Source organism: Pangasianodon hypophthalmus, chromosome 16 (assembly GCF_027358585.1).
Source record: "Pangasianodon hypophthalmus isolate fPanHyp1 chromosome 16, fPanHyp1.pri, whole genome shotgun sequence".
In the NCBI taxonomy this organism is placed as follows: domain Eukaryota; kingdom Metazoa; phylum Chordata; class Actinopteri; order Siluriformes; family Pangasiidae; genus Pangasianodon; species Pangasianodon hypophthalmus.
In genome coordinates, this window is record NC_069725.1 from 14879216 (window position 1) to 14904449 (window position 25234).

At 38.0% G+C, this 25234-nt stretch overlaps 2 protein-coding genes across 3 annotated transcripts in view; both read left to right on the forward strand.

Moving 5' to 3' along the window:
• plxnb1a (plexin b1a) overlaps positions 1 to 12169 on the forward strand; it is a 68812-nt gene extending 56643 nt beyond the window's left edge. For both annotated transcript variants that reach the window (XM_053240836.1, XM_026921036.3), the window contains 15 exons: positions 79 to 179; positions 272 to 489; positions 586 to 764; positions 1082 to 1148; positions 1333 to 1479; positions 1689 to 1854; positions 2039 to 2142; positions 2912 to 2996; positions 3114 to 3286; positions 4087 to 4247; positions 4357 to 4504; positions 4672 to 4736; positions 6267 to 6342; positions 6562 to 6636; positions 9693 to 12169. In XM_053240836.1, coding sequence (XP_053096811.1) covers positions 79 to 179; positions 272 to 489; positions 586 to 764; positions 1082 to 1148; positions 1333 to 1479; positions 1689 to 1854; positions 2039 to 2142; positions 2912 to 2996; positions 3114 to 3286; positions 4087 to 4247; positions 4357 to 4504; positions 4672 to 4736; positions 6267 to 6342; positions 6562 to 6636; positions 9693 to 9797 — 1870 coding nt within the window. In that variant the 3' untranslated portion in view covers positions 9798 to 12169. The remainder of the gene's footprint in view (positions 1 to 78; positions 180 to 271; positions 490 to 585; positions 765 to 1081; positions 1149 to 1332; positions 1480 to 1688; positions 1855 to 2038; positions 2143 to 2911; positions 2997 to 3113; positions 3287 to 4086; positions 4248 to 4356; positions 4505 to 4671; positions 4737 to 6266; positions 6343 to 6561; positions 6637 to 9692) is intronic.
• Positions 12170 to 15383: 3214 nt separating this feature from the next.
• si:ch211-220i18.4 (SRSF protein kinase 3) lies at positions 15384 to 24294 on the forward strand. The gene is made up of 12 exons (XM_026920272.3): positions 15384 to 15765; positions 17565 to 17650; positions 17770 to 17878; positions 18051 to 18138; positions 18213 to 18300; positions 18504 to 18610; positions 20124 to 20247; positions 20342 to 20388; positions 20499 to 20606; positions 22311 to 22380; positions 22458 to 22550; positions 23611 to 24294. Exons 1-12 carry the CDS (start codon positions 15722 to 15724, stop codon positions 23793 to 23795), a joined length of 1149 nt encoding a protein of 382 aa, XP_026776073.1. The 5' UTR covers positions 15384 to 15721; the 3' UTR covers positions 23796 to 24294.
• Positions 24295 to 25234: the final 940 nt, after the last annotated feature.

Here is a 25234-nt window from a genome sequence, read left to right on the forward strand (position 1 = left end):
AATTCTAATCCTTGCTGATAATTTAGTGTGTGTCTATGCATGTTTATGCATGAGTGTGTATATATGTGTGTTTATCAGGAGGAAAAGTAAACAGGCCCTGAGGGATTACAAGAAAGTTCAGATTCAGCTAGAGAACCTAGAGACCAGCGTGAGAGATCGCTGCAAAAAGGAGTTCACTGGTATCATACTCTTGTGGACAATGTATTCTGTACACATTTCTCTTTAAAATGTTGGAAAAGCCCATGTTATAAATATAAATCTTTATTGATAGATTTGATGACAGAGATGATGGACATGTCTAGTGACTTGGTGGGCTCTGGGATTCCCTTTCTGGACTACCGCAACTACGCTGAGAGGATATTCTTCCCTGGCCACCGGGAGTCGCCACTGAAGCGAGATCTGGATGTCCCAGCTTGTCGCCGGACTACAGTAGAGCAGGGCCTCATCCAGCTCTCCAATTTACTGAACAGCAAGCTGTTCCTCATCAAGGTAGCTTCCTCTACACATTGTTAATGCTGACATGCTATGGAAAAGAGTGCTTGTTGTATAGTGATATTGAATGTGTGTGTGTGTGTGTATGTGCAGTTCATCCACACTTTGGAGAGCCAGAGGACGTTCTCGCCACGGGACCGTGCATATGTGGCCTCCCTCCTTACAGTGGCACTACACGAAAAGCTGGAGTATTTCACTGACATTTTGAAAACCCTGTTGAGTCACTTGGTGGAGCAGTACACCACCAAAAACCCCAAACTCATGCTGCGCAGGTCAGTGTTCTGCACCTTGATGTTGAACTAAGCAGAAAATATCTTTCTCATGACCAACAAACAAGTCTGTTTTGCCATCCCCAAAACCCCACCATGCGCCTCACACAGTCAGCAGTAAGCCAAAAAATATCCAAAATAATAAAATAATATCCAAACGTTACAAAATAATTTTAAAGATTAGATACAGACTTCAATTCCCCTGGTGTTTGTGATTTGGAGGTCTTTTGAGTCAGCGAGTTTTCTTCTAGAAAGACACCACTTTTAGAAGACGTCAGCAACACTCCCTGTATTTCAGCTGCTCTTCACTTGTATTGCAGGACTGAGTCAGTGGTAGAAAAGCTGCTTACCAACTGGATGTCCATCTGCCTTTATTCCTTCCTCAGGGTAAGTTCCACACTTTACGTTCCTCACCCCCAGTGAACCTGCAGCCCTAATCTCAGCTTTCTGATTAACAAAAATAGTCAAATTGAACCACTAATGTAATCTTTATGTAGACTGAAACTGCTCTACACAGGATTGTCAGCTCAGCAGTGTATAGTATTTCACTCAGCTTCTGTGTGTAACGCAGGAATCGGCGGGTGAGTCTTTCTATATGTTATTCCGAGCCATAAAACACCAGGTGGATAAGGGTCCTGTGGATGCTGTAACTAGCAAGGCCAAATATACACTTAACGACAACCGGCTACTGCGTGATGACGTGGAGTACCACACACTGGTAAGAAATACACCCGGTATAAACGTTTTGGTAACATGGTAACGTGTCTTTCTTTGTGTATTTGTATACAGTCTTATATAGAAGCACAGGTAAATATTTAATCAAAGTTTTACAGACAGTCCTTCATAAAGGACTATAACTGGGCCACTAGGCTTCAGAAGAGCAAATGGTGCATTACATCCACACCCTGTTCTGTATTTATGGTTCAGACACTGAATGTCCTGGTAACCAGTGGAGGCACAAATGAGTCTCAGACAGTTCCTGTAAAAGTGCTGGACTGTGACACCATCACACAGGTGAAGGAGAAGATCCTGGAGCACACGTGGAAGGGCACATCATACTCTCAGAGACCCTCCACAGACTCAGTGCACTTAGGTAAGAGCACCAGCAACCACTTGCATTAGACACATGTTTCAATGAATATACTGTAGCCCTATGAACTCTTACTTACAGCAGTTAGTGCTAAAGAAAATTATACTTGCCAGCTAGCTTGTCATGATGTCAAATGCTAGTAAAGGAAGGAGAAATTAATATTGTGTCTTTTTCATCACTAATGTAGAATGGAGGGCTGGGATGGCGGGACACCTAATCCTGTCTGATGAAGACCTGACCTCAGTAGTGCAGGGCTCATGGAAACGCCTAAACACTTTGCAACACTACAAGGTCCAATCTTTTATTTCAGTATAACATCATGTCTAGGAATGCAAATAATGATTCACTTTTTACTCAATAAATCTTCTGTTTGATATTCTTCAATAAATTTAATGGCAGTTTCAGTGTTTAAATATTTAAATTTCATACTACAGATATGACATTACAGATTTAACACATTAAAAATGTAAATGTAAATTTTGGCACAAAAAGCTTGAAATTTGAAGCTTCGTCTTAAGCAACAGCTTAACCTTCACTTTTTTGCTTGTTTCTTCAAAGGCACTATCAGTAGTGTCTATTCTGAGTTTCAGAACTAAAAGAAATTCAACAATATCTCAAATATTCATAATTTATTTACCCAGTAGCCAGTGTAATGTGGGACAACCTCCTTTACTTTACCATGAGAGCCTTTTGGAAGACAGGGAAGACACACTTGGAGGAGGAGTCACTGCTACATTCTTTCAGAATCAGATTCATGTCCCTGGTGAAGCAGTGTCAGCAGTAGACCAGTCTCACATCAATAAAATACAACTTGACCTTTTTCAGCCTGTAGGTGATAACTAAATCTCTTCTGCTGGATTTGTGTGCACATCTCCGACATTGTTTTTTTTTTGCAGTATAGAGGATTTTTGATGTCATTTGAGTAAACTACAGGTCAACAGTAAAAATTCATATGGCCATATTTTCAGAATCGATGTTGTCGATTTTGTATATGCAGCTGATATACTGACTGTTTTGCAATCCTTAGTTGTTCTTACATTGGTTGTGATTACTGTTTCAGGTTCCTGATGGTGCGACAGTAACACTGGTATCACGACAATCCAAACACGTCCACCACGACAGTCATGACTACATACCAGGAGAGAGTGAGTCTCACAAGGACACTGCTCTGGCTTTAAGATTTATATGAATATTACTGCATAACCAAGTTACTCTCTTTCACACTCCCTGTCTGTCTGTCTGTCTGTCTGTCTGTCTGTCAGAGACTCCTATGCTGGAGGATGGGGAAGATGAAGGGATGAGACTGTGGCATCTGGAGAAAGCCAGTGAAGAGCCAGAGCTATCCAAACACAGACGAGGGAGTCTGAGAGAAAGAGAGCGAGAGAGAGCCAAGGCCATACCAGAGATCTACCTCACACGCCTGCTGTCAATGAAGGTGGCACACACACCCACACACACACACACACACACACACACACACACACACACAAGCAATCTAGCTGTATGGTGTCTTCTCATCTTTCTACTTTGTGGAAAAAAATTTAGCCCCAACAAAAACCTACAGGAGCAGACAGGTTTTACTCTCATGTACCCGAGAGCAGGCTGTCTGATACGAAGCTCACGAGACTAAGAAAGGATTGTTTGATGAACACGAGGACATACTGGATGTGGAATGGTGCTCCATCATGGGTTTACCATGTTCATTCTTTCATCTTGCTTTATCCTGGTTTAGATTACTAATTTGTTTCTGGTCCCTGGTGGTCTAGTGGCTGAGGGTCCCACACTCTCACTGGGCAAAGAACCAACCCAGCCACTGGGAGTGTGCTCTCAGTGCCAGTCCCAAGCCCAGGTAAAATGCCAGTCAAACATGCAGACCAATGATCTGCTGTGGCGTCCTTTAAGAGAAGCAGCTGAAACAACAACAACAGATTACTAATTTGTTTCTATTTTGGAAAAAATATATTACAGGCTGTTCCAAATGAAAATAATAAAGAGTGGGAATGGGTGGGATTGGTCAAGCGTGTCTGCAAGAGTGGACGGGATTGGTCAGAATTTCTTTGTGAATTTCTTTCCCTAATTTTTGCACCACCATAGCACTCTAGCCCATCTTTCCTCAATGCAATGACCCCAACATTGACTGCAACCAAATGTAGATTAGAGTACTATCTGAAAGTAGCTCAGCTTAGCAGTGAAGCAACCCATACATACACTAACATGACTGTCTCTGTGTTACAGGGCACATTGCAAAAGTTTGTGGATGACTTGTTCACCGTGATTCTTAGTACCAGTCGGCCGGTTCCTCTGGCTGTAAAATATTTCTTTGATCTGTTGGATGACCAGGCAGCACAACACAATATTACTGACCCTGAAACCATCCACATCTGGAAGACAAACAGGTCATTGCTGCATGATATAATACTGTGTTATCAGTCAGCTGAGTCTGTCACACTGTGATAAAGACAAACTGCTTTGGAAGCAAATTACTTGTGTGTCATTGTTTTGCAGTCTACCACTGAGGTTCTGGATCAATATTCTGAAGAACCCACAATTCATCTTTGATGTTCCGACTTCAGACAATGTGGATGCAGTGCTGTCTGTTATCGCTCAAACCTTCATGGACTCCTGCACGATCGCTGACCACAAACTGGGCAGGGTAAGCCAATCAGGAAGGAGCTGGCCAATCAGGAAGGAGAAGCTTTACACAACTAGCAAACTAGAGCAGAATATATTAGATTTATATATATTATAGCTTTCATAGCTTTTTAGTGAATGAACACTATAAACTACTTTTTTTTCTTACATGTGCATTTCCTTGTACAGGATTCACCTATTAACAAATTACTGTATGCCCGAGACATCCCACGCTACAAACAGATGGTGGAAAGGTGAAAGTTTTCTGCTATTCTTTTAATTCAGATTGTTTTGTTTTTTTGTGGGTGTAGTGAATTCCAGAATTATTAGCACCCTTTAACTTAAAGGGGAAAGCTGATTCAATAAATTCCATACAGTGATTCATATTTTCCAAGAGAAACAACATACCGTTCATGCACAAAGATCATTTCATTTTTAAATAACAGTCTTTTCAATCAAAAATCTTTTATAAAGCAATGCTGGAGAACTTATCAAAGGCTTATATAAAAATCTGTGAGGTAATATTGTAGGTTTTATGTCTTTACATGAAAGAGAGAACAAGCCTCAGTCATCCTTATGGGTCGATTGATCAAGATTTTCATTGTATTTTTTTACACTTTTCTTGCAAATTATAACACATTCACAACATTTTGAGAAAGTAGTATCTTGTTGATTTAATATCTTGTTGCTTAATTAAGGCATAATCAAGATTAATGTGATTATTATTAATAATATTAATATTAATATTGCCATTTTTCTTTCATATACTATATCATAATATTAATCTTTTTTATTTTTCATTTTTAAATTGACTTGCTTTCATGTTACATCATATTACATTTGAAATCCTGAAGTCTGTGTATTTTATCCCATGATTTTTATGGTTTAAATGCCAGTGCGTGTGTTTAATGGTACTGGTTTAGACGTTATTGAAATACCAGTCTCAGACATTTCTACTCAAGAGAAATCTGGTAACCTTGGAGGCATGAACTTCACACAGATGATTCAGATCATCTGAATGGGGTGAGCAGAAGATAGGAAGGGGCATAACCCGACTCTGAATACGCATAACCTTCCTTATGTAAATAGTGACATAATTTTTGACTTAAGAATCATAGAAGATTTCTCAATCCTTCATAAATGCGCTGTTAGTAAAGAACTGTATAATAAATAAAAACTTCCAGGGTAAAGTTAAAAATTATGGATACAACAGTCTCAAACATTCAACCCATGATGGTAATTGAGGATTCCTCTCTTCTCTATTTCTTGGAGTAAATACAAAAACTACAAAAAGGTTTAACTACAAAAAAAAAACTTCAAAAAAGACTTTTGTCATCTAACTGGTTTTGACTTTGTCCAGTTAATAAAGTTATTTATGAGCTAAGTAGTCTTAGGTAGAAATTCAGCATATCACCTGATCTCCATTAACCCCAGTTTCAAATGAACTGTGATTAGGTTTCTTCAGCAAGGACAAGCTAACTAACTAACTAACTAACTTTTTTTTCATGTTTTTTAAGGCTGCAACTTTTTATTGCAGTATTTTTGATCAGCATTAATACACCATAAGTAATATTAACAAAGTAACACATATTAATTTGCATAAAACAATAAATTATAAAACCAAATTATTCAGTCAGCACCTTCATTAACCAGCGTTCATGCACTCAATGACCAATATGAATCAACATGTTAATTAAAATGTTTGTGAACAAGAAAAAAGGCTGGGACGAGTCAAATAAAGGGAAGTCTGCTCTCTGGCTGATGGCATTCTTATTTTTGTACAGATATTATGCTGATATAAAGCATACCATTTCTGCCAGTGACCAAGAAATGAACTCTGTTTTGGCAGAGCTGTCCAGGGTAAGTGAGACATTTTGTCTTTCTTTAATTTAATAGATACTACATTGGTACTTGATTTATCTGGATGCTGTGTCACTTGCACTGAGCTCTAGTTGATTACTAAGGAAGAAACATGAAAATATCAATTAACTAGTATATCGTTTTACCTGTATCTTTGGCCTATATGGTCTTTTACCTCAAAAATGTCATTTGTCTCATACGTCCATTTTGCCCTTGCAGAATTACTCAAGTGAAGTGAATCATCTAGTGGCCTTGAATGAGTTATACAAGTACATCAACAAATATTATGACCAGGTAAGAAATATTGGCATCCATGGGAAAGAGAAAGTACACCCTCCTTTAATTCTAGGTTTTTAGTTATCAGGGCCTAAATAACAATTGTGTGGTTCTCACCAACTTCTATAACTAACAGATTTCAGCATGTAGCCATTTATTCCCAAAAAATAAACCAACATTCAGAAAACAAGTGGGAGAAAATAAGGACACCCTATAATTCAGTAACATGTAGAACCACCTTTAGCAACAATAACTTGAAGTAAATGTAAATTGTAATTTCATGTAATTCAATTATATAAATGTAATTTATGGAATTAATATTACGTAAAGTTTAAAATTGTATCTGGTTTCACATAAATGACAGTCAGGAACAGGATGGCTTCCCTTATGAGTCTATTTTGAACCCTCATATCAGTTTTTCTTGTCACTCTTGTCTCTGGTTTGCTCACTGGGGTTCTGGATTTCTTTAAAACTGTTTTCTGACAATGTCTGTTGAATTTAAAATGGAACTGATGTGATTTTAAAGATATCGTGCCATCCTGTTCTGGATGACACCGGATAGTGGGATTGTATATCATTGCACTATAGAGTCATATAGAGAAAAGGCAAACAGTACAATGTGGATTAAAAGCATCCGGAATGTTCGATATGATCTTATCATAAATAATGATCCTGGGATTATCCTAAAACACTCTTTATGATTACAGCAGCAGTTTGTAGGAGGCGCAAGTCTACAGTGTACAGTTAGCTTTGTTATTGCATATCTTAAAATGTAGATTATTCTTGTTTGTGAAATACGTTGTAATAAGATCTAAGAGCTTTTCTGTAGTTAAGAAGACTGTCCTTTCAGGCAGTTTGGATTAGTCCTAGTTTGACATCATTGAAGTTTTAACCTTCTAGTGCTCTGTTTTAAAATGTGAGTCTGTTCAATTTATGAGCATTCTAGCTTTTTCTCTCTAAGTATTTTTCTTACTTAGATGACAAACCCATTAAAGTGGAACAATTTGGAAGGTTTTCAATAAATCAGTGTATGGTAGCTGACGATTATTTAATGTTATAGTGAGGTGAAGTGCATATATTATGACTAAGACACAATTTAAATGGATTGAGGTAGTGAAACAGTTTCAGACCAGGTCAGGGTGTGGCCTCGAAGGGAGGATCTCGTTATATATTCTGTTATTGTCTTTATATACACTGAGTTTAATGTAGAAATAAACACTGCTGTCAGACGGGCATGCCCTTGACAGCAAGCTTGTATGAGGAGGATGATCATGAGAGTTATAAAATAGTCTTGGTAGTCATATCCATTGTGTGGACTTGATCCAAGTTAGGGCCAAGCAGCTGTTAATGGCACTGAATACTCAGAACACATGGCCTGCGTGGCCTGTTCGCAAGAATCCTGTTGCCTTCCAAGCTTCCAATGAAGACATCAAAGGAAGACGTTATCAGATAGTGTAACCTGGCATCAGACCAAGGACATGATCTTAAAGAGTGTTTACAATCACAAAGCTCATGAGTGTTAGCTTGCAGCTCATGATTGTTCAGCTAAGCACCAGGAGTGGTTTGCTACAACTCGCTGCATATGTTTGTTTAGTACACCATCATTTTGGACCTTGGTTTCATCAATAATGAATAATGCAGGATGTGGCTGTCAGAGTCTCACCTATCTCACCTTTACCTCATTACTTCCTTATTTACATAGCATTTACAATATATACTTCCTGTGTACTGAGCTCATGACAAAGCCTTGTTCTACCTAGGATAGCATTACTGAGCCTGTGTATGGAAATATATCCAGTTTGGATTGTTATATGCTTTTTCGCTGTTTGTCTCGCCCCTTTTCGGATTATGACTTCTCTGCCTGGTTAGAATGACTTTCATTCTGCTGTAATAAACTCTGCACTTGCATCCTACCTTTCCACTCCATGTAGTGTGTTACTGTTGCTGTGGGGCCAGTATTTTTAATTTTTTAAAAGTTCTGAGCTTTTCTGAACCTAGTCTATGCCACATTTGGGCCAGATATTAAAAATAACATTCCAAAGATCCAATATCCAAAGATCAGTCCTTTTTCTGCTAACACAACTAGATTAGAAAGTCTACAAATATGTGCAGAAATTCAGAACAGGGCCCTGATTGCCTGTAAATACTGATTAGTTAGAATGATTAGGTGACTAGGCTTGACCAGTATTGTTTGTGATTTGCCATTTTGAAAAATAGTGATAAGCTATTTACTTGTCCAGAACAGATAGCCTAAAAAAGACAAGAAAATGAGCACCATTTCAGTTTCATGGAAAGTATGGGAGGGGTAATTATATTGCCAGCTGTGCAGACAGGAACTGGATGCTGGCAGCGGCAATCGCCAAAACTCAGCTGGATGGTGGATTTTTAGTTAATTCCGCAGTAATGCACAGATTTGACACTTCATTACAGACCTATTTTTTCCTTTTTAGGTCAAAATTTTAATTCTTTTTTTTTTCATTTTCGGCTGAACTATTTCAGTGGCATGCCTAATAAATATAGTTAATAGATGTTAACTGTATACTTTTTAGCTAAGTTGAACATTAATCGATTTTATTTAACATTAATGAGCTCAGAACAGTCTCCATTTACTGTGACAGAAAGTAAGGCAAACGGTCAAGAGCATCTGAGATAGAGGGAAAGGGGCGGGACTTCCAGGAGGTGTCAGTTTATACATATATATATATATATATATATATACTCAATATCAATTGGCAAATCTCCTGTTATACTGTACTTAAATCATTATATCTCACAAGCGTACTGGCTATATCTGTTATGTTTATAAAAAGTACTTCAGTACTAAGTAAATCAGCAAAATTTATATCAAGTTTTCTAGGTAACGCCCAGCATGTGGTTATAAATAATGGCAGTGTGTATAGCTGCATCCGGGAGAGCTAGCCTCATCCAAGTTTCTGTTAAACAAACATTCGTGATCCCTCATATAATTTGAGTAAGAACCTTATAAATCCAAGGTCTTAATCTGTAGACTCCTCATTTGTTTCAACTTTTTTATTGCCGTAATTTTTCATTGTGTCTCTCCCTCCCACTACCAGATAATCGCTGCTCTAGAGGAAGACTCTACCGCTCAGAAGATGCAGCTGGGCTATAGGCTTCAGCAGATTGCAGCAGCTGTGGAGAATAAAGTGACTGACCTTTGACCTGCTAACTCAGGCTGAAATCTGAGGAGAGTGGAAAAGAAACAAGAGCGAAGGACAGAGATAGAGCACAGACTTCCAGAAGCGTGAATGCACAGACTGGGATTTACTCAGAGGTGTTTTAAAGGGAGAAATTATGTGGACAAGAGCGTCCTAAAGGCAGAGTGGCTACAGTGATATTTGGGTATTACGGTTCTTTATAATGCACAGTGAATCTCACTGCAGCCATCTGTCCAACAAAGTCTTGCTCGTCTGTAAAAGAGGTTGAGACGTAGTTCCAGCTGGATTATTCCTGCTCCCTAATGAAATTTCATATTTGCAATATGCTAGCAGGCTTGTCTGGATCTCCATTGGACTATTTGTGAAAACCATCTGAAGATCTTAAGATAATTTCTTCTTGGTTTTTGTACATTTCTTCATTGCACTTAGGCGCTTAAGGCGTGTTTTTTTTTTCCTCACATATTGGAAGGATGATCTAGCTCCATATTAGCTTTTTAAAAGATGTCTTATTAAAACCACTGTGCACGTGGTTTGTCTTACAAGAGCCCTGTCACAAGATCTCTTTTTTTACCTACTCTAAGCCTTTCAGCATTTATTGCCTTTCTAATGTACAGTAACTGCGTACCTGGTTAAAAGAAATATCTCAAATAAAACCATACACATTGCTCGTATCACTATTGCACAGTAACACATGCAGTTTTCCAGAGTTCATGTGCGTTTCTACTGGACAGCAGCACACCATAAAATACATATAAAAGTGCTTACTGCTTAAAGAGTGACTCGCCTGATGCCAACAGCTACCGCAAAATAAAAGCTATGTTTGGACTTTGGGACTCCTCTCTCTGATGTTTAATGTGATGTACAACGTAGAGTAAGCAACAAGCTACATTCAGCCTTATCCAGTCTTAAGATGACATGATGGTAAAGCAGCAAAGAATGCTGTACCATTAAAGGTTAAAGATTCACGCATAAAATGTTTGTTCAGCTTTTAGGCAAATGAGAGTGAAGATAAATGAAGCAGATGCTCATTTTTGTTTGAAAGTAGCACTGGCTTAAAGGACATTTAATGGCACTATATTGTCAAATCACATGTTAGAATATGATAAAATGCACTTAACAAAAAACTGTACATAAGCATCAGATTTAGAAATGTAATAAGAGCACCCACTGAAATAACACTAATTCTGAGACGAGGGATTTGAAAGAATAACAGCATTAGAATGAAATTGTAACGTAGTTTGTGTCACTATCATGTCTACAACTTTGCTATGCATAACTGTTACCGTGAGCACAATTTCTGAACACTAACCTATACAACATTGCGCTGTACTTTTCATGCTCTGTGCCATAAAGCTCTTACAGCACACATTACACAGCACTGCATGATGATATCCATTTGCTTCTTGTTTCAGAAAACAAAGAAAAACATTTATCAGCATTGTTTTTAATGTCATTTTACAGTAATTTGTTGTTCTGTATGCATTGTAGTTCTCCTACAGGTTGAGACTGTTGATATGCTTTTAAAATTTTTTTATAATTTAGGCACTGTAATCATTGACCAATTGTTACGAACTAGCCCACTTCCTTACGAACTTGACCGTGTAACGTACAACCAAAGGCTCAGCTACAAGCAAATGATATCCCCCTTCTCTTCAACGCTTAGAAAAACTACTGACATGTTGAACGTTGTGCAGTTTTTATATGGAAATGAAAATAAAGTTTCATCTGGAATTACTAGCGATTAATCAAATGATATATCCCCGAATCCAAGTAAAGCACAACACATTAGGCATGCCATAATGAAGATCATTTCAGTATGCATGAACTGTTCATGTGGTCTCATAACTCCTTATATGTATTTCATTGTTGCTTTTAATGAACAAAAGTTGAATATACAGGTTCATTGATGTGTAAAGCAGCTACCGTGTGTCAACCCTGCTTACCGTTTACCTGTAGAATGTGCCAGATTGAGGTTTTATTTATTTATTTATATTGTTTCTGACTGGCTGCTCGCAGTTGATTTATGTGAAGACCAAATTCCCATGAATGATTTCTGACCCTCTTTTTAATTGCTCTGAACTCCCATGTCTAGTTAATTACTATAAGTTATTACAAATGTACAAGTCTTAATTTCAGTGTACTAGACATGAACGTTACAGTGTTATTTTGTAAATCGTGCTTTGGTCATGTGGTAATTTGAACTGTTCTTGAGTGTATTATATATATATTCACACTGTCATTTTTACCCAGGCTTTTATATTGTAAATAGTGATGTAATCAGCCCTATGCTTTCTGAGCTGTTGAGTTGTAGTTATGTGTGTAGACTGTCCATTCAATAAAGCTGTTAGCAGTCTGTTGTTTAATTTCATAATCTGCCTCTGTATAATCAATGCCATGCCTAATGACTCATCAAGCTTGTCATGAACTTAATAATAGGATGGAACTACTACATACACTATATGTTTCAACGTTTTTGGACACCTGAATATCACACCAATATGTGGTTCTTCCCCAAACTGTTGCCACAAAGTTGGAAGCACATTATTGTATAGGATGTATTTGTATGCTGTAGTATTAAGATTTCCCTTCACTGGAACTAAGAGGCCCAAACCTGTTCCAGCATGACAATGCCCCTGTGCACAATGTGAGGTCCATGAAGACATGGTTTGCCAAAGTTAGAGTAGAAAAACTGCACTGAACACCTTTGGGATGAACTGAAACGCTGACTGCACCCCAGGCCTCCTCACCCGACATCAGTCCCTGACCTCATTAATGCTATTGTGGCTGATAGAGCAAATCCCCACAGCCATGTTCCAAAATCTAGTGAAGGAAAACCTTCCCAGATGAGTGGAGGTTATTATAACAGCAAAGGGGGAACTAACTCTAGAATGGGATATTCAAAAGGCACATATTGCAGTGATGGTCATACTTTTACCATATAGAGTAGATCAGGGGTGTCAAACATATTTTAGGGAAGGACCGAATTACTCTTAGCTCAATGTCAAGTGGACTGGAGCAAAGAAAAGCAGTTTAGTAGAGCAGTAACACAACAAACAACTCCTCTTAAATGTGTTCATTTATCAGCATTTATCTGAAAGGTACATTAATGGACTGAACATGCACTCCCTGTCCACTTTTATTAGGAACAGCTTTAAACCTGCTCATTACCTGCTAATTATCCAATCAGCCAATCATGTGGAAGAAGCACAATGCCTAAAATCATGCAAGTCAAGAGCTTCAGTTAAAGTTCACAGCAAACATGAGAAAGGGGAAGAATGTGATATCAGTGACTTTAACCGTGGCATGGTTGTTGACGCCAGGTGACGGTTTGAGTATTTCAGAAACTGCGGATCTCCTGGGATTTTCACACACAACAGTCTCTAGAATTTACACAGAATGGTGCGAAAAACATCCAGAGAGCAGCAGTTCTGCAGGTGCGAATGCCTTGATGATGAGAGCGTTCAGAGGAGAAAGATCAGACCGGTTGAAGATGACAGGAAGGCTAGAGTAACCACTCTTTAAAACTGTGGTGAGCAGAAAAGCATCTCAGAATGTTCAACCTGTCAAACAGTGAGGTGGATGGGCTACAACAACAGAAGTCACTTTTTGATATTTTGTAATGTGAAATGAATTTAACTGAAATTGGGATATGTCATGAATCTACACAAAATAGCCATAATATTAAAGTGAGAGAGAAAAGCCATAAATTTTGCAAAATTATTTAAAAATAAAAATCATAAAAGTTGTTATATAGTATTCACCCCTATATCATTAGCATAATTTGTCAGTAGCTGTTTATGGCCCTGAGTTTATTGCAGATCTGTTCAACTCAATTACGGTCCACAAGATGATTTCAATTTAGAACAGATTTTCTAAATTTATTTGCTGGGCCGGACGTTTATCAGGTCATATGACTGACACTCCTGGCATAAAGGCTTATATGAGTTGCTTTGGAGGTGTGAGATGAGTATATACTTGAATATACTCTGCTGTATTCTAAGCATGCAGTTTCCTTAACTAAAAAGGAGAGGTTGAGTTTACCATGTAAGGAATCTCCAGTACAGTGGGATCAAAGCGTGAGGTCATGTCACTCAGGCCCCTGAACTAAAATATGTCCTTGTGACAGGCTGACGTGTGTAAAATTAGCTGACAGGACAGTACGAGTGTCAGCATGCTTTCTGTCTGAGGGAAGCTTTATAGTACAATATCCAGAATACTCAAGAATATCATTATTATACTGTGGAGGATTTGGAGGATATTACACTTCGTGAATCAATTTTGAATGAACAAAAATATTGATTTTTTTTTTTTAAATCATTGCTCCAGGTTGTTGGAATGAGCATCAAGGTATTTACACTATAACAATATTTATGTGGAATAGGCATTGTGTATTTCCAGTGTGCTGAAGTACCTGTAACCTATATTAGACTTCTAAATGTGAAAGATTAACACTTCTATTTGTGGTAACAATGTCACTAAGGTCAGGCTGCTTATATTTAAAATAGACAACAAATGAGTGCCATGGGATCCTCAAGTTCAGTTAGAGACATAATTATTAAAGGAATAATTATGCACACAGTGACAATCTGACAAAAGATTTAGCTTGTAATTTCAACAAATATGACTCAACATACTCTTCAGCAACATAATCATTCATTCATTCATCTTCAGTAACCTTCCTGGTCATGGTGGTGGTGTATCCGGGGACATGAGGCAGGAATACACCCTGAATGGGACGCCAGTCCATCGCAGGGCACCATGCACACACACATTCACACACTAAGTCACGCCTAGGGGCAATTTGGCTTAAGTCAATCCACCAACAAGCATGTTTTTGAGAGAATCCAGAGGCAGCCTTGCAGACACAGGAAGCACACAGACAGTAACCCGAGCTCAGGATTGAACCAGCATTGTTTCCTGCTGCAGAAGCAACACAGTCATGTCTAATCTTAAACTTTAGATATTTAAACCTATTACATGTCTTTTTCTGCTTCTCTTTCACTGTGTTGTTTTCTGTGTCCTCAGTAGTTGCTCTGTGGAGTTTCTCCTTGTGTGTGTCCTAATCTCGGTGCATTAATGAGTGTTAAGCTCACGGGAATTGGAGCAAGAGGTCTCTGCCAAGATGACTCCCAGCTCCAGCTCTCTACTGGGGATTTTTATTCCTTCTCTCATTTCAGTTCTGCCATACAGACAATACAAAACCACAACATCACTTCCCATTGGCTGGCAACAACATGCCATACTGTTCACATCATGAGATATAAATTGTTGTGTGGCATGCGTTTAAGGATCGTGATGTCATGTTTGCCAATGTCAGTACCATTTATAGCTTGCTGATAACTCAGTATCTGACTGAAATAAGTTTACACATCCTACAAGTGGACAATGTGTATTATTATTATTATTATTATTATTATTATTATTATTATTATCATTATTATTATTATTATTGTTCAGTTTCATATACATATACATGTTTGCATATGTTTGCATAATTTTAATTCGGTGAGAATATGGCATCAGTTTTAAGCCAGTAATCCATGTTAGACCTTAGCCAATAGTGGAAAACTGTTTTGTTTGTTTGTTTTACAAAACTGCATTAAATACTGCATCAGTATTTAATTTTTCCAAAAAAGAGGTTTCCTTTTGGTTACTGAGGTTAAGATTAGGCTTCGATTTAGGTGAATTAATAATTATGTGAATAATGTTCTCACAAAGTGTGTGTGTGTGGGTAGGAGGTGGAAAGGGGAGAGAGAGAGAGAGAGAGAGAGAGAGAGACACAGAGAGAGAGAGAGAGAGAGAGAGAGAGAGAGAGACAGAGAGAGAGAGAGAGAGAGAGAGAGAGAGAGAGAGAGAGGGCTTTCCCAGGGACAAATCCACAGCACACAGCAAAGCCTCTGTAAGAAACTGAAGCCAAAGCCACCATCATGCAGACCAGCAGCAGCCAGTGCGTTCACATATCCAATAAAAAGTGAGTAACCTTTGTTCACTTCATCATTTTATCTGAATGATATGAATGCACTAATAAATTGTTTCACCAGCATGCAACCTGTTATAACACACACATTGTAACTATGCACCATGCAATAGTGCACCATTGCTCCCTCACAACCTTATTTTTGGGTAAAATGGAGACCAGGACTTGCTCACAGTTTTGTAATGATGTGAAAATTCTGTACAAATCACCGCACACAGTGCAAATGCTGTTCTCACAGAGTCTGTCGGAAACAGCAATGAAGATCCGACTATTGCTGTAAAACTTGGGCTTACAGAATGTACAGAATGTTTCCGGCACAAATTATTACAGCGACTGAAAATGAACCTATTCACATTGGTGATGTTCTCATTGACTGCTTTTTGCCGTTAAGTAAGACTAAACAGAGCCAAAAAAAAATCATAAAATTAATCCATAAGTCAAACTCCTTATATGGCATGTTATACAGATTCTTTCTTCCTGTGTGTGTTGTGTATCTAAAGAGTTTCACTCTCATGATCGAATGGAGAATTGAGAGGAGAGAATGCGTATATGTCTGTGTGTAAGCCATGCTATGCGTACTGGCCTGGTAACCCAATACTAACAGTAGAGAGAGGTCACTGTGTCCATCTCACTGCAGTTTTTATGATGGTCTAAGAATATAGGCTACAGACAAATGAAAGGAAAAAAGTTTTGGCCTCCAATGAGCTGCCAGAACAGCATTAATGCGCCATGTCTCTGGAACTGTACTGAAGGATGAACACCATTGTTCCTAAAGATACTCCTTCAGTTGGTGTTTTGATGATGGTGCTGAAGAGCGCTGTCTAACATATCAGTCCAAAATCACACACTGGGTGGAGATCTGGAGATTCCGAAGGCCATAGCATATGATTTATATCATTATCATCCTCATCAAACCAATCAGTGAGCCCCCGTGCCCTGTGGATAGGGACACTGTCTTCCTGGAATAAAATATTCCATAGAATAAAGGTGATCAGTCAGATTAAATTTGTATTGATTTGCAGTGACTATTCCCTCTAAGAGGACAAGTGGAGCCAAGTTATTCTAGCAAAATTATTCCAGTGAAAATATTCCAGTGAAATTATTCCAGCAAAATTATTCCAGTGAAATTATTATTTAAGGAAATTATTCCAGCAAAATTATTCCAGTGAAATTATTCCACCAAAATTATTCCAGTGAAATTATTCCAGTGAAATTATTCTAGCAAAGTTATTCCAGCGAAATTATTCTTGCAAAATTATTCCAATGAAATTATTCTAGCAAATTTATTTCAGCAAAATTATTCCAAGTGAAATTATTCCAGCTTCGTGCCTCTCACAGCATAACAGAGCCAGTGTTTTTTCCTTTATCCTCATCTGTGTATATACCACTGATTTATTGTTCAGTATTTGCTCAATTACATAAGCATATGCATATATACTGTATGTGCAGTAAATTCTTTTTCATCTGTATGGAGGTGAGTCAAATGAAAACCTTAAAAGTGTGACATAAATTACAGAAACTGTACATTAAATTTGTAGTTGCAAAAGTAAAAATGTAGAACTGGGCCACTGTTCTCAATTGCCCCTTCTACTGCTATCTTAAACCTGATACACATTTGTGTTTATTTGAAAAAAAACAATGCAAAAATAAAATTAAAAAAATTTTTTTTTTATTTGATTCACCCTCATATATGAATATGAGCACTGGCTAGAGAAGCTGTATGATTTCCAATATGCTTGTATGTGTGTGTGTGTGTGTGTGTGTGTGTGTGTGTGTGTGTGTGTCCAAAATAGGTCTCATTATAAAAGAGCTCCATACTTTGATGAGAGAAACGATGATAACACAGAAGAGGAGGAGGATCCAAGAGAATATTGCGATGGTTTGCACCTTTATGTTCAATATGGTGCCATGTTCTTGGCCTACAGCACAAATAAATAAATAAATAAATAAATAAATAAATAACCCCTGCAGCTACAGTTGTGTGTATTGTGTTTACAGGAGGCTACCACCCTGTACACATGGGTGATGTTTTTAACAAGAGGTATAAGGTTCTGTCCAAGCTGGGTTGGGGCTACTTCGCTACTGTGTGGCTCTGTGTGGACCTCAGGTATGTGTGAATGTTGTTTGCTATGTATCAGTCTGTGTGTGTGTGTGTGTGTGTGTGTGTGTGTGCGTGTGCGTGTGTGTGTTCAAAATGGTCTCATATGGAGAAGTGACCTGCGTTCTAGCAGAGGATGTCTGTGTAGGCCATCATGCATGTGTGTGTGTGTGTGTTTCAGGTCTGGAAGACATGTAGCATTGAAGGTCCTGAAAAGTGGATCTGGCTTCACGCAGGCTGGCCAAGATGAGTTATCACTACTGCGCTGTGTGAGCCTCTCTTGCTCTTTCTCTCACTCTTTCTCTCTCTCAACCCAACATGACTGTTGCTCTTGAACCTCCAGGCCAGCAGTCCGTCAGCCTGCCACCCACTGAGAGGACGCATCGTGCAGTTGCTGGATGAGTTCAAAATAGCTGGTGTTAATGGGATCCGTATCCTTTTTTAACTCATGAGAATCCTCCTTTAAATATCCATATAAGCAAATAATTTATATAGCTCGCACACTCATTGATCATTTCTCCTTAAAGTGCATCAATAAGTTAAACATTAACATAAATTCCAGTTCGATTTTTTTGCAGCTCAAATGTGGCATGAAGTGAAATGAAGTGTATTCAGGCTTGACTTACTGATACAGATGTGTGTCTGGTACTGGAGCTGCTGGGTCCTGATCTGCGCTGTTGGCAGGTGTGTTTTGGCAAACCTGGCCTCTCGCTCACATGTGTCAGAAAACTAATCACTCAGGTGAGTCATACTGAGAATGACACGGATGATATGAACATTTCGTCACCACCATCAATAATAATATTACGTATCTTAAAATTAGCATAGCTGATAGGTCATGGAAAATTGTATTTTGCAGATTTCGGTTTTGCTGAAACTGAATTATTTATTGTGAATTTGTCAAGTTGCATTTTCTGTATAAAACTGGGGAAAATGGCCAAAAACAGCATTCAATAGATTTACATATCTCTCATGGTTTAAAAACAATTTTCTCTAAGTTCATGACCAATAATAAATGGAAGACAACACAGGTGTAACTTTGTTTTAGAAAAAGTGCTGGAGAAAAAAGAAACTTTGCATGATCAATTCTAAACCATGTCAATCCTCACAGAAAGGACTTCTGAAGTGACTTCTCTCATCTGTATCCAGCAGAAGCGGCTCATGTAACATAGCACTTCAGTCTAGCTAGTGTTTAAATCCATAAATCTAGAAATCACGGAATGATGGATGCTTTAGATTTCTTTATTGAGTTACTGTGGTTTACATCACCTGCATTCTTAATTGTGAGTCCATTAGTGTGTGATCCTGCAGGATTAAATTGGTCAGTAAAATGACAGCTACAGCTGGTATAAAACCAAACACTTTATATTCTCACACACCACAATATCATCATTGTAGCTTTCTGAAAATAAGTCCATTATATATTATTGTAATCATATTGTCAGGTGTGAAGCAAACATGAAACACAGGGGAAAAACTTAAAAATCTACTCCCTTGTGCCATTCATGTATAGTTGTCTGGTGCAAGTGTTTTATCAGAGAGGAAGCATTTTAGTAAAGACACTGAGAATTAACAGAAAATATCTAACCTCATATTTTTAGAAAGCATATTTCATCAGATTCTGTCAGAAGCTATTAGTAAATATGCTATTATTAAATATTACATTTTATTGGTTACATTTTCTTGTTCATGTTTTTGTTTGTTCATATGAGATGTATTTGGAAGAACATTATTCTGAAACCTTTGATAAAACCCATGGAAAAAAGGTAAATGTTTCCACATATGCAAATGGACACCACACAACAGCCAATCAGCATTCACATGAAGGCCAGTGGACGCACACTGAATGCGTAGCGCGCTATAGTAACAGCATCGAGGTGCGTCATACCACTGTGAAGTGCATTAAACATACACACCAAATTAAAATTTTTGTTTCACAAAAGTCAGAAAGGAAGAAGGGTTTATTTTCTTTCTCAGGCTGTTGAACCTACTTGTCCGTCGAACAACTACAATTAAACAACTAACAGCCCAGAAATGAAATTTGCTCGGCATCTGAGCTACTCATTTGACCCTCCTGATCATGTGCTGATTTGGTCGACTGTCAAAGCAGAACCATGCAGAAGTTACAAGAAAAGCAGTATTGGATATACAGTCATTATCTATGTTTTATCAGCATGATTTGCACTGGTACTAACACATTCAGTATCTTGGTCAGGACCACATACCTAGCCTCTTTCCTACAATTTATTCCCAGGTGCTTGAGGGTCTTGACTACCTGCACACACACTGTAAGATCATCCATGCAGACATCAAGCCTGAGAACATTCTGCTCTGTCTGGGGCAGCAGCCTCTGGCACACACAACACGCATAAATCCTGGTAAGAAGGAGGATGACATACATCATCCACTGCCTTAATGCATTTAATGAGTAAACTTTCTCCTTTGTCTCTCCTGCTCTTTACACAAATCTAGAGAACATTTCAGTGAAAATCACAGACCTGGGCAGCTCCTGCTGGGTGGTGAGTGTAAGGCTTTATACATTCTGTGTAGCACAATACTGCATCTATAATGGCAATGCTTGCCAATCTATCCATCATCCAGTGAAATAAAATGCCTCCACATGTTGCAGTACAAGCACTTCTGCGAGGAGATCCAGACCCAGCAATATCGTGCTCTAGAAGTTCTGCTGGGTTCTGATTACGGGCCTCCTGCTGATATCTGGAGTGTAGCCTGCATGGTGAGTCACTAGTCACTTTTCATCTGCTGCTTGTTTTGTAGACGTTTTGTCTGCAGTCTTTATTAAAAACCCCTATGCACTCTGGTTCAAGTCTGGCGATTGAGCCAATATGGCCCAAAAACATATTTGAATCAACTAGGCTACATCGGGATCAAACTCCTTCACAGTGAACTTTCAAATCCTTCATTATTCAAAGAATGAAACTGATATCAGTAGCACTTTAGCAGGTGGTGACTTGGTCATACTATGGTCACATCTTGTGTTTATGCATAAATTAATTTCCTCCATGTTTGTAACTAATAAATCAGTAATTGTGGCAGTAAGACATTGCTAGTGAAATGGTGCAATAAAGGTAGTATCTTGTACTTTTATTGTAATTTAAATTGTTTAAAAAAATGAGCTAAATAATTTTGTCCATACATGTTTATATGTTTAGAAAAAACTTAATCAGTAATTAATCAGTAAAAAAATCTCCCAAGTAGCAGTAACATTATTCTTCATATGTTATTTTATTTTTATTATTATTTTAATGTGAGATGTGTTGAGGTTATTTCCATAAGTGAACTGATTTGTGATATTTTTGCCAGATGTGTCTGGGACTAGAGTAACACATTTTTGCCAGGTAACAGAAAGGGAAGGTGTGATGTTGGATTTTCCGGCCCTGACTCCAGGCTATTCCTGGCTAATAGCACATGTCTGAAGGCTGGTCTAAATGTAAAACAACAACACTGTATGATTGTAATGCAATAAATGGTTAGATTATTAATGTAAATAGACACATCACTCTAGAAAACCATTTAACAGGGGAAACAAGATGGAAAGTAAGTTGTCATGTCGACGCCAGAATTGGTGTTCAACTACACTTCCCAGAATACAGTGATGCCTACAAACATGGCCACTGAGGACTACAACACCCAGACTCTCTCACGTTCTCACTCACTACATTACTGATTACACACACGCTTGGACTCTATTACGATCACACCACATTCACAGTTTAAAAGGACTCTCAGTTCTCACCATCATTGCAAAGTGTACGCTCTGTGTACTTTTGTACCAGTCGATACCAAGCCTTTGAATTATTGTTTGTCTCCCTTGTTTTGATCTAGTTCTGGTTTTCTGGTTTTCTGGTTTTTGATCCTGTCTAGTCTAGTTCACGTCATTTGTTCATCGTCTGACCCTTGCCTGAATATTTACTCTGCTTTCGGATTATGTCTCGGTTTTGTTTGCCATGGTTTCAGTAAATACTGAAGACCTGCTCTTGCATCCAAACCTGCTTCCTGACATAAGTTTACATCATCCTGTGTTTATATGGAATAGTTCACCTGACCATTAAAAACATAACAGCTATTACACACCTAACTGCAAGATTATTTAAATTATAGTCAGGCACTTTTTAAAAGATTCACAATGGTGTGGAATTCACAATCCAGGTTGGTTTGTTGGCTATATCCCAAAGGACATGACACACACACTAAATAATATGGTAGGAAAGTGTGCTAAATCATCTATAAGCTGACCTCAGTTTAACGCCTGAATGGATCCTGAGGCTATTGAACTGACCTGGACTCTACCATGCATCCCCTCTTGTTTTACCTGGATAAATCATTTCTGTTATGTCCTTTACTGCGATCATTTCTATCGTATCAGAATTTGGCCCAAATTTCCAAAGACACATTAATGTTTTCCTTTTTTTCCCAATAGGCTTTTGAGCTTGCCACTGGCGACCCTTTATTTGAGCCCAAAACTGGAAAGAATTTCTCTTTGGAAGAAGGTATGCAATGTTACTATATATAATATAAATAATAAATGACAAATAAAACAAATAATTAAGCAATATTCACATTTCAGACCATCTAGCACATATCATTGAGCTCCTGGGAAAGATCCCTGCATCAGTCGCTCTGTCTGGGAAATATTCATCAAAGTACTTCAACAGCAATGGTAAGTAGGAAAGCAATGACTGCAAATGATAGTATTTATTTTTAAAATATTAAAGTAAATAGGTTTTAATAAATAGAATGGAATTTTCATGACTAACTTTTTACTATTATGTTAAAATAGATGTGAATTAATGTAAATTAATAAGGATAGCACAAGAAGGAAAATTTGCTTATTTTCAAAATTTAGAGATATCTGAATTTCTTTTTCTGTCATTTGCCTCTGGTTTGGTTTTTGCATCAATATTGGAAGTAGGTATGTAACAGAGGTTTTAATTATCAGAGGGCACACATACACCAAGTAAAATCTTATCTGAAGGGTAGCTAGGGTCTTTATAACACATTCATAAGCACTGCATAAATATTAAATATAAATATAAAGCAATACTGGAGAATTTAGGAAAGACTTATATCAAAACTCACAAGGTGATATTAGAGGATGTAGGTGACTTTTTCTTTACATGAAAGAGAGCTAACGATTATGTCAAATGATCAAATGTGGTCCAATGACCCACATTGTTACTTTGCTTCATAACAGTAATACAAATGCAAATTTCACTAACACTCTATTGGGCTTCATGAAGTGAAGTTTTAGTGGAATGGTGCTTCATAGTAGCTTTATATGCAAATGTAGCACCAGCACTTCAGTTTTAAGTGGATTCTATATCAGAAGTAGAAGAAAATACAGGAACTAACTTCCCAAAAGCTAAGACAACAGGCGAAGACGTATAGAAGATTTCTCAATACTTTGTAAATACGGTGTTAGTAAATACAAAATAATAACTTTCAGGATAAAGTTAAAAATTACAGATACAAGAGTCTCAAACATTCAACCCATGACAGTAATTGAGTATTTCACTTTCTTCTCTCCTTCATGTAAAGACAATACAATATATTTCATAAAATCTTCTATGGTTTGGACAAAAGCCTTACATAAATGCAGTGCTTATGAATGTCTTAAGGCCCAGTGTAAATACCCTTCACATAAAGTGTTGCCCACTTCGCTAATAAAAAGATCATATCATTTTCCTCTATTTTGATGGCACTTCTGCATGCTGCCACAGGAGAGCTGCAGAGAATCGCTACCCTTCGCCCCTGGGGGTTGTATGAAGTCCTGATAGAGAAGTATCACTTCCTTCTTCAAGAGGCAACTCTCTTCTCTGACCTACTGCTCCAAATGCTGGACTTCCTGCCAGAGCAGAGAGTGACAGCAGCTCAGTGTCTCAAACACCCATGGCTGAAATTATGACCATACATTCCCTTCTGACCTTTAAAACCCTTCAGATACTTGTGCTTTTAGATTTAAATGTTTGAGTGGTTCACTTTTTGGCACTACAAGCTTTGGTGCTTAAAGTTCCTTCACTTAAAAATCTTCATCGTATTATGACTATTTAGACAGTGAAGTTTTTGTATTCCAGCTCAGGGAACACGGACTATAAAAAAAAAGGACAGAATGTCAGCCGAAATATGAGCCATATAGAAATTACAGCTGTTTTTATACACAGTCAAGGATAAATGACCATAAATAAATCTTTCATGTTTAATAATATACTGCAAATCTTTTGCAATCAATGACTGTCTAAATGTGAAGTGATGTAGTACATGGCATAATTTTTGCACTAGCCTAATGCTTTTTTCTGCTTATTTTAAGAAACAGAAATACAAACATTAGCGCCAACTTATACATGAAGTGAAATCATGCATTTCAATAAAGGTCATGCAAGTAAACAAAGAAACTACTATCTATACAGGTATTAATGTGGATTGACAACTATACAACACACACACACACACACGTGTATATGGGAAAAATGGGCAAGTGTAAGGATCTGAGTGTCTGTGACAAGGGCCAAATTATGATGGCCAGACGACTGGGCCAGAGTATCTCCAAAATAGCACGTCTTGTGGGGTGTTCCCAGTATGCAGTGGTTAGTACCTACCAAATGTGGTCCAAGAAAGGACAACCAATGAACAGGCGACAGGGTCATGGGCACCCAAGGCTCACTGATTAGTGTGTGGAGTAAAGGCTAGCCCTTCTGGTCCGATCCCACAGAAGAGCTACTGTTGTACAAATTGCTGAAAAGGTTAATGCTGGCTATGATAGAAAGGTGTGAGAACATACACTACAGCGCTTGACTTGGCCTCCAAATTCCCCAGATCTCAACCGATCCATGGAGGTCCCACCTCGCAACTTACAGGACTTAAAGGATCTGCTACTAAAGTCTTGGTGCCAGATGACACAGCACACCTTCAGAGGTCTTGTAGAGTCCATGCCTCAATGAGTCAGAGCTGTTTTGGCAGCACAAGGGGACCTATGCAATATTAGGCAGGTGGTTTTAATGTTTTATATATACAGGGTGTAACAAAAGTCTCCATACATAGGGGAAATTAACACTTTTTGCAAAATGTACCTTTAATTACAAAACATCCTCTATATGATTGCCATTTCTTTTTTTAAACACACATGGAGTCGTCTCTCCCACTCATGAGCTCATGTCCAGCACAACCTTGCGACAGCTTCCCGATCCAGCCATGAGAATGATTTCAATACGTTCTGCTTTTGTCAAAGGCATTGTCTTAAAGGCTATCTGAAGTAAAATATGTAATATAAACTAAGAGTATGAAAATGGATATACGCACTGTCGTTATATATTAAATAACAAAAAGTTTCCCTTATATATATATGTA

Coding starts and splice junctions, on each gene's coding strand:
- si:ch211-220i18.4 (XM_026920272.3), top strand. CDS start 15,722: ATGCAGACCAGCAGCAGCCAGTGCGTTCACATATCCAATAAAAA. Junction 17,651..17,769: donor TCCAAGAGAATATTGCGATG/GTTTGCACCTTT, acceptor TTGTGTTTACAG/GAGGCTACCACCCTGTACAC. Junction 20,389..20,498: donor TGGGCAGCTCCTGCTGGGTG/GTGAGTGTAAGG, acceptor CACATGTTGCAG/TACAAGCACTTCTGCGAGGA.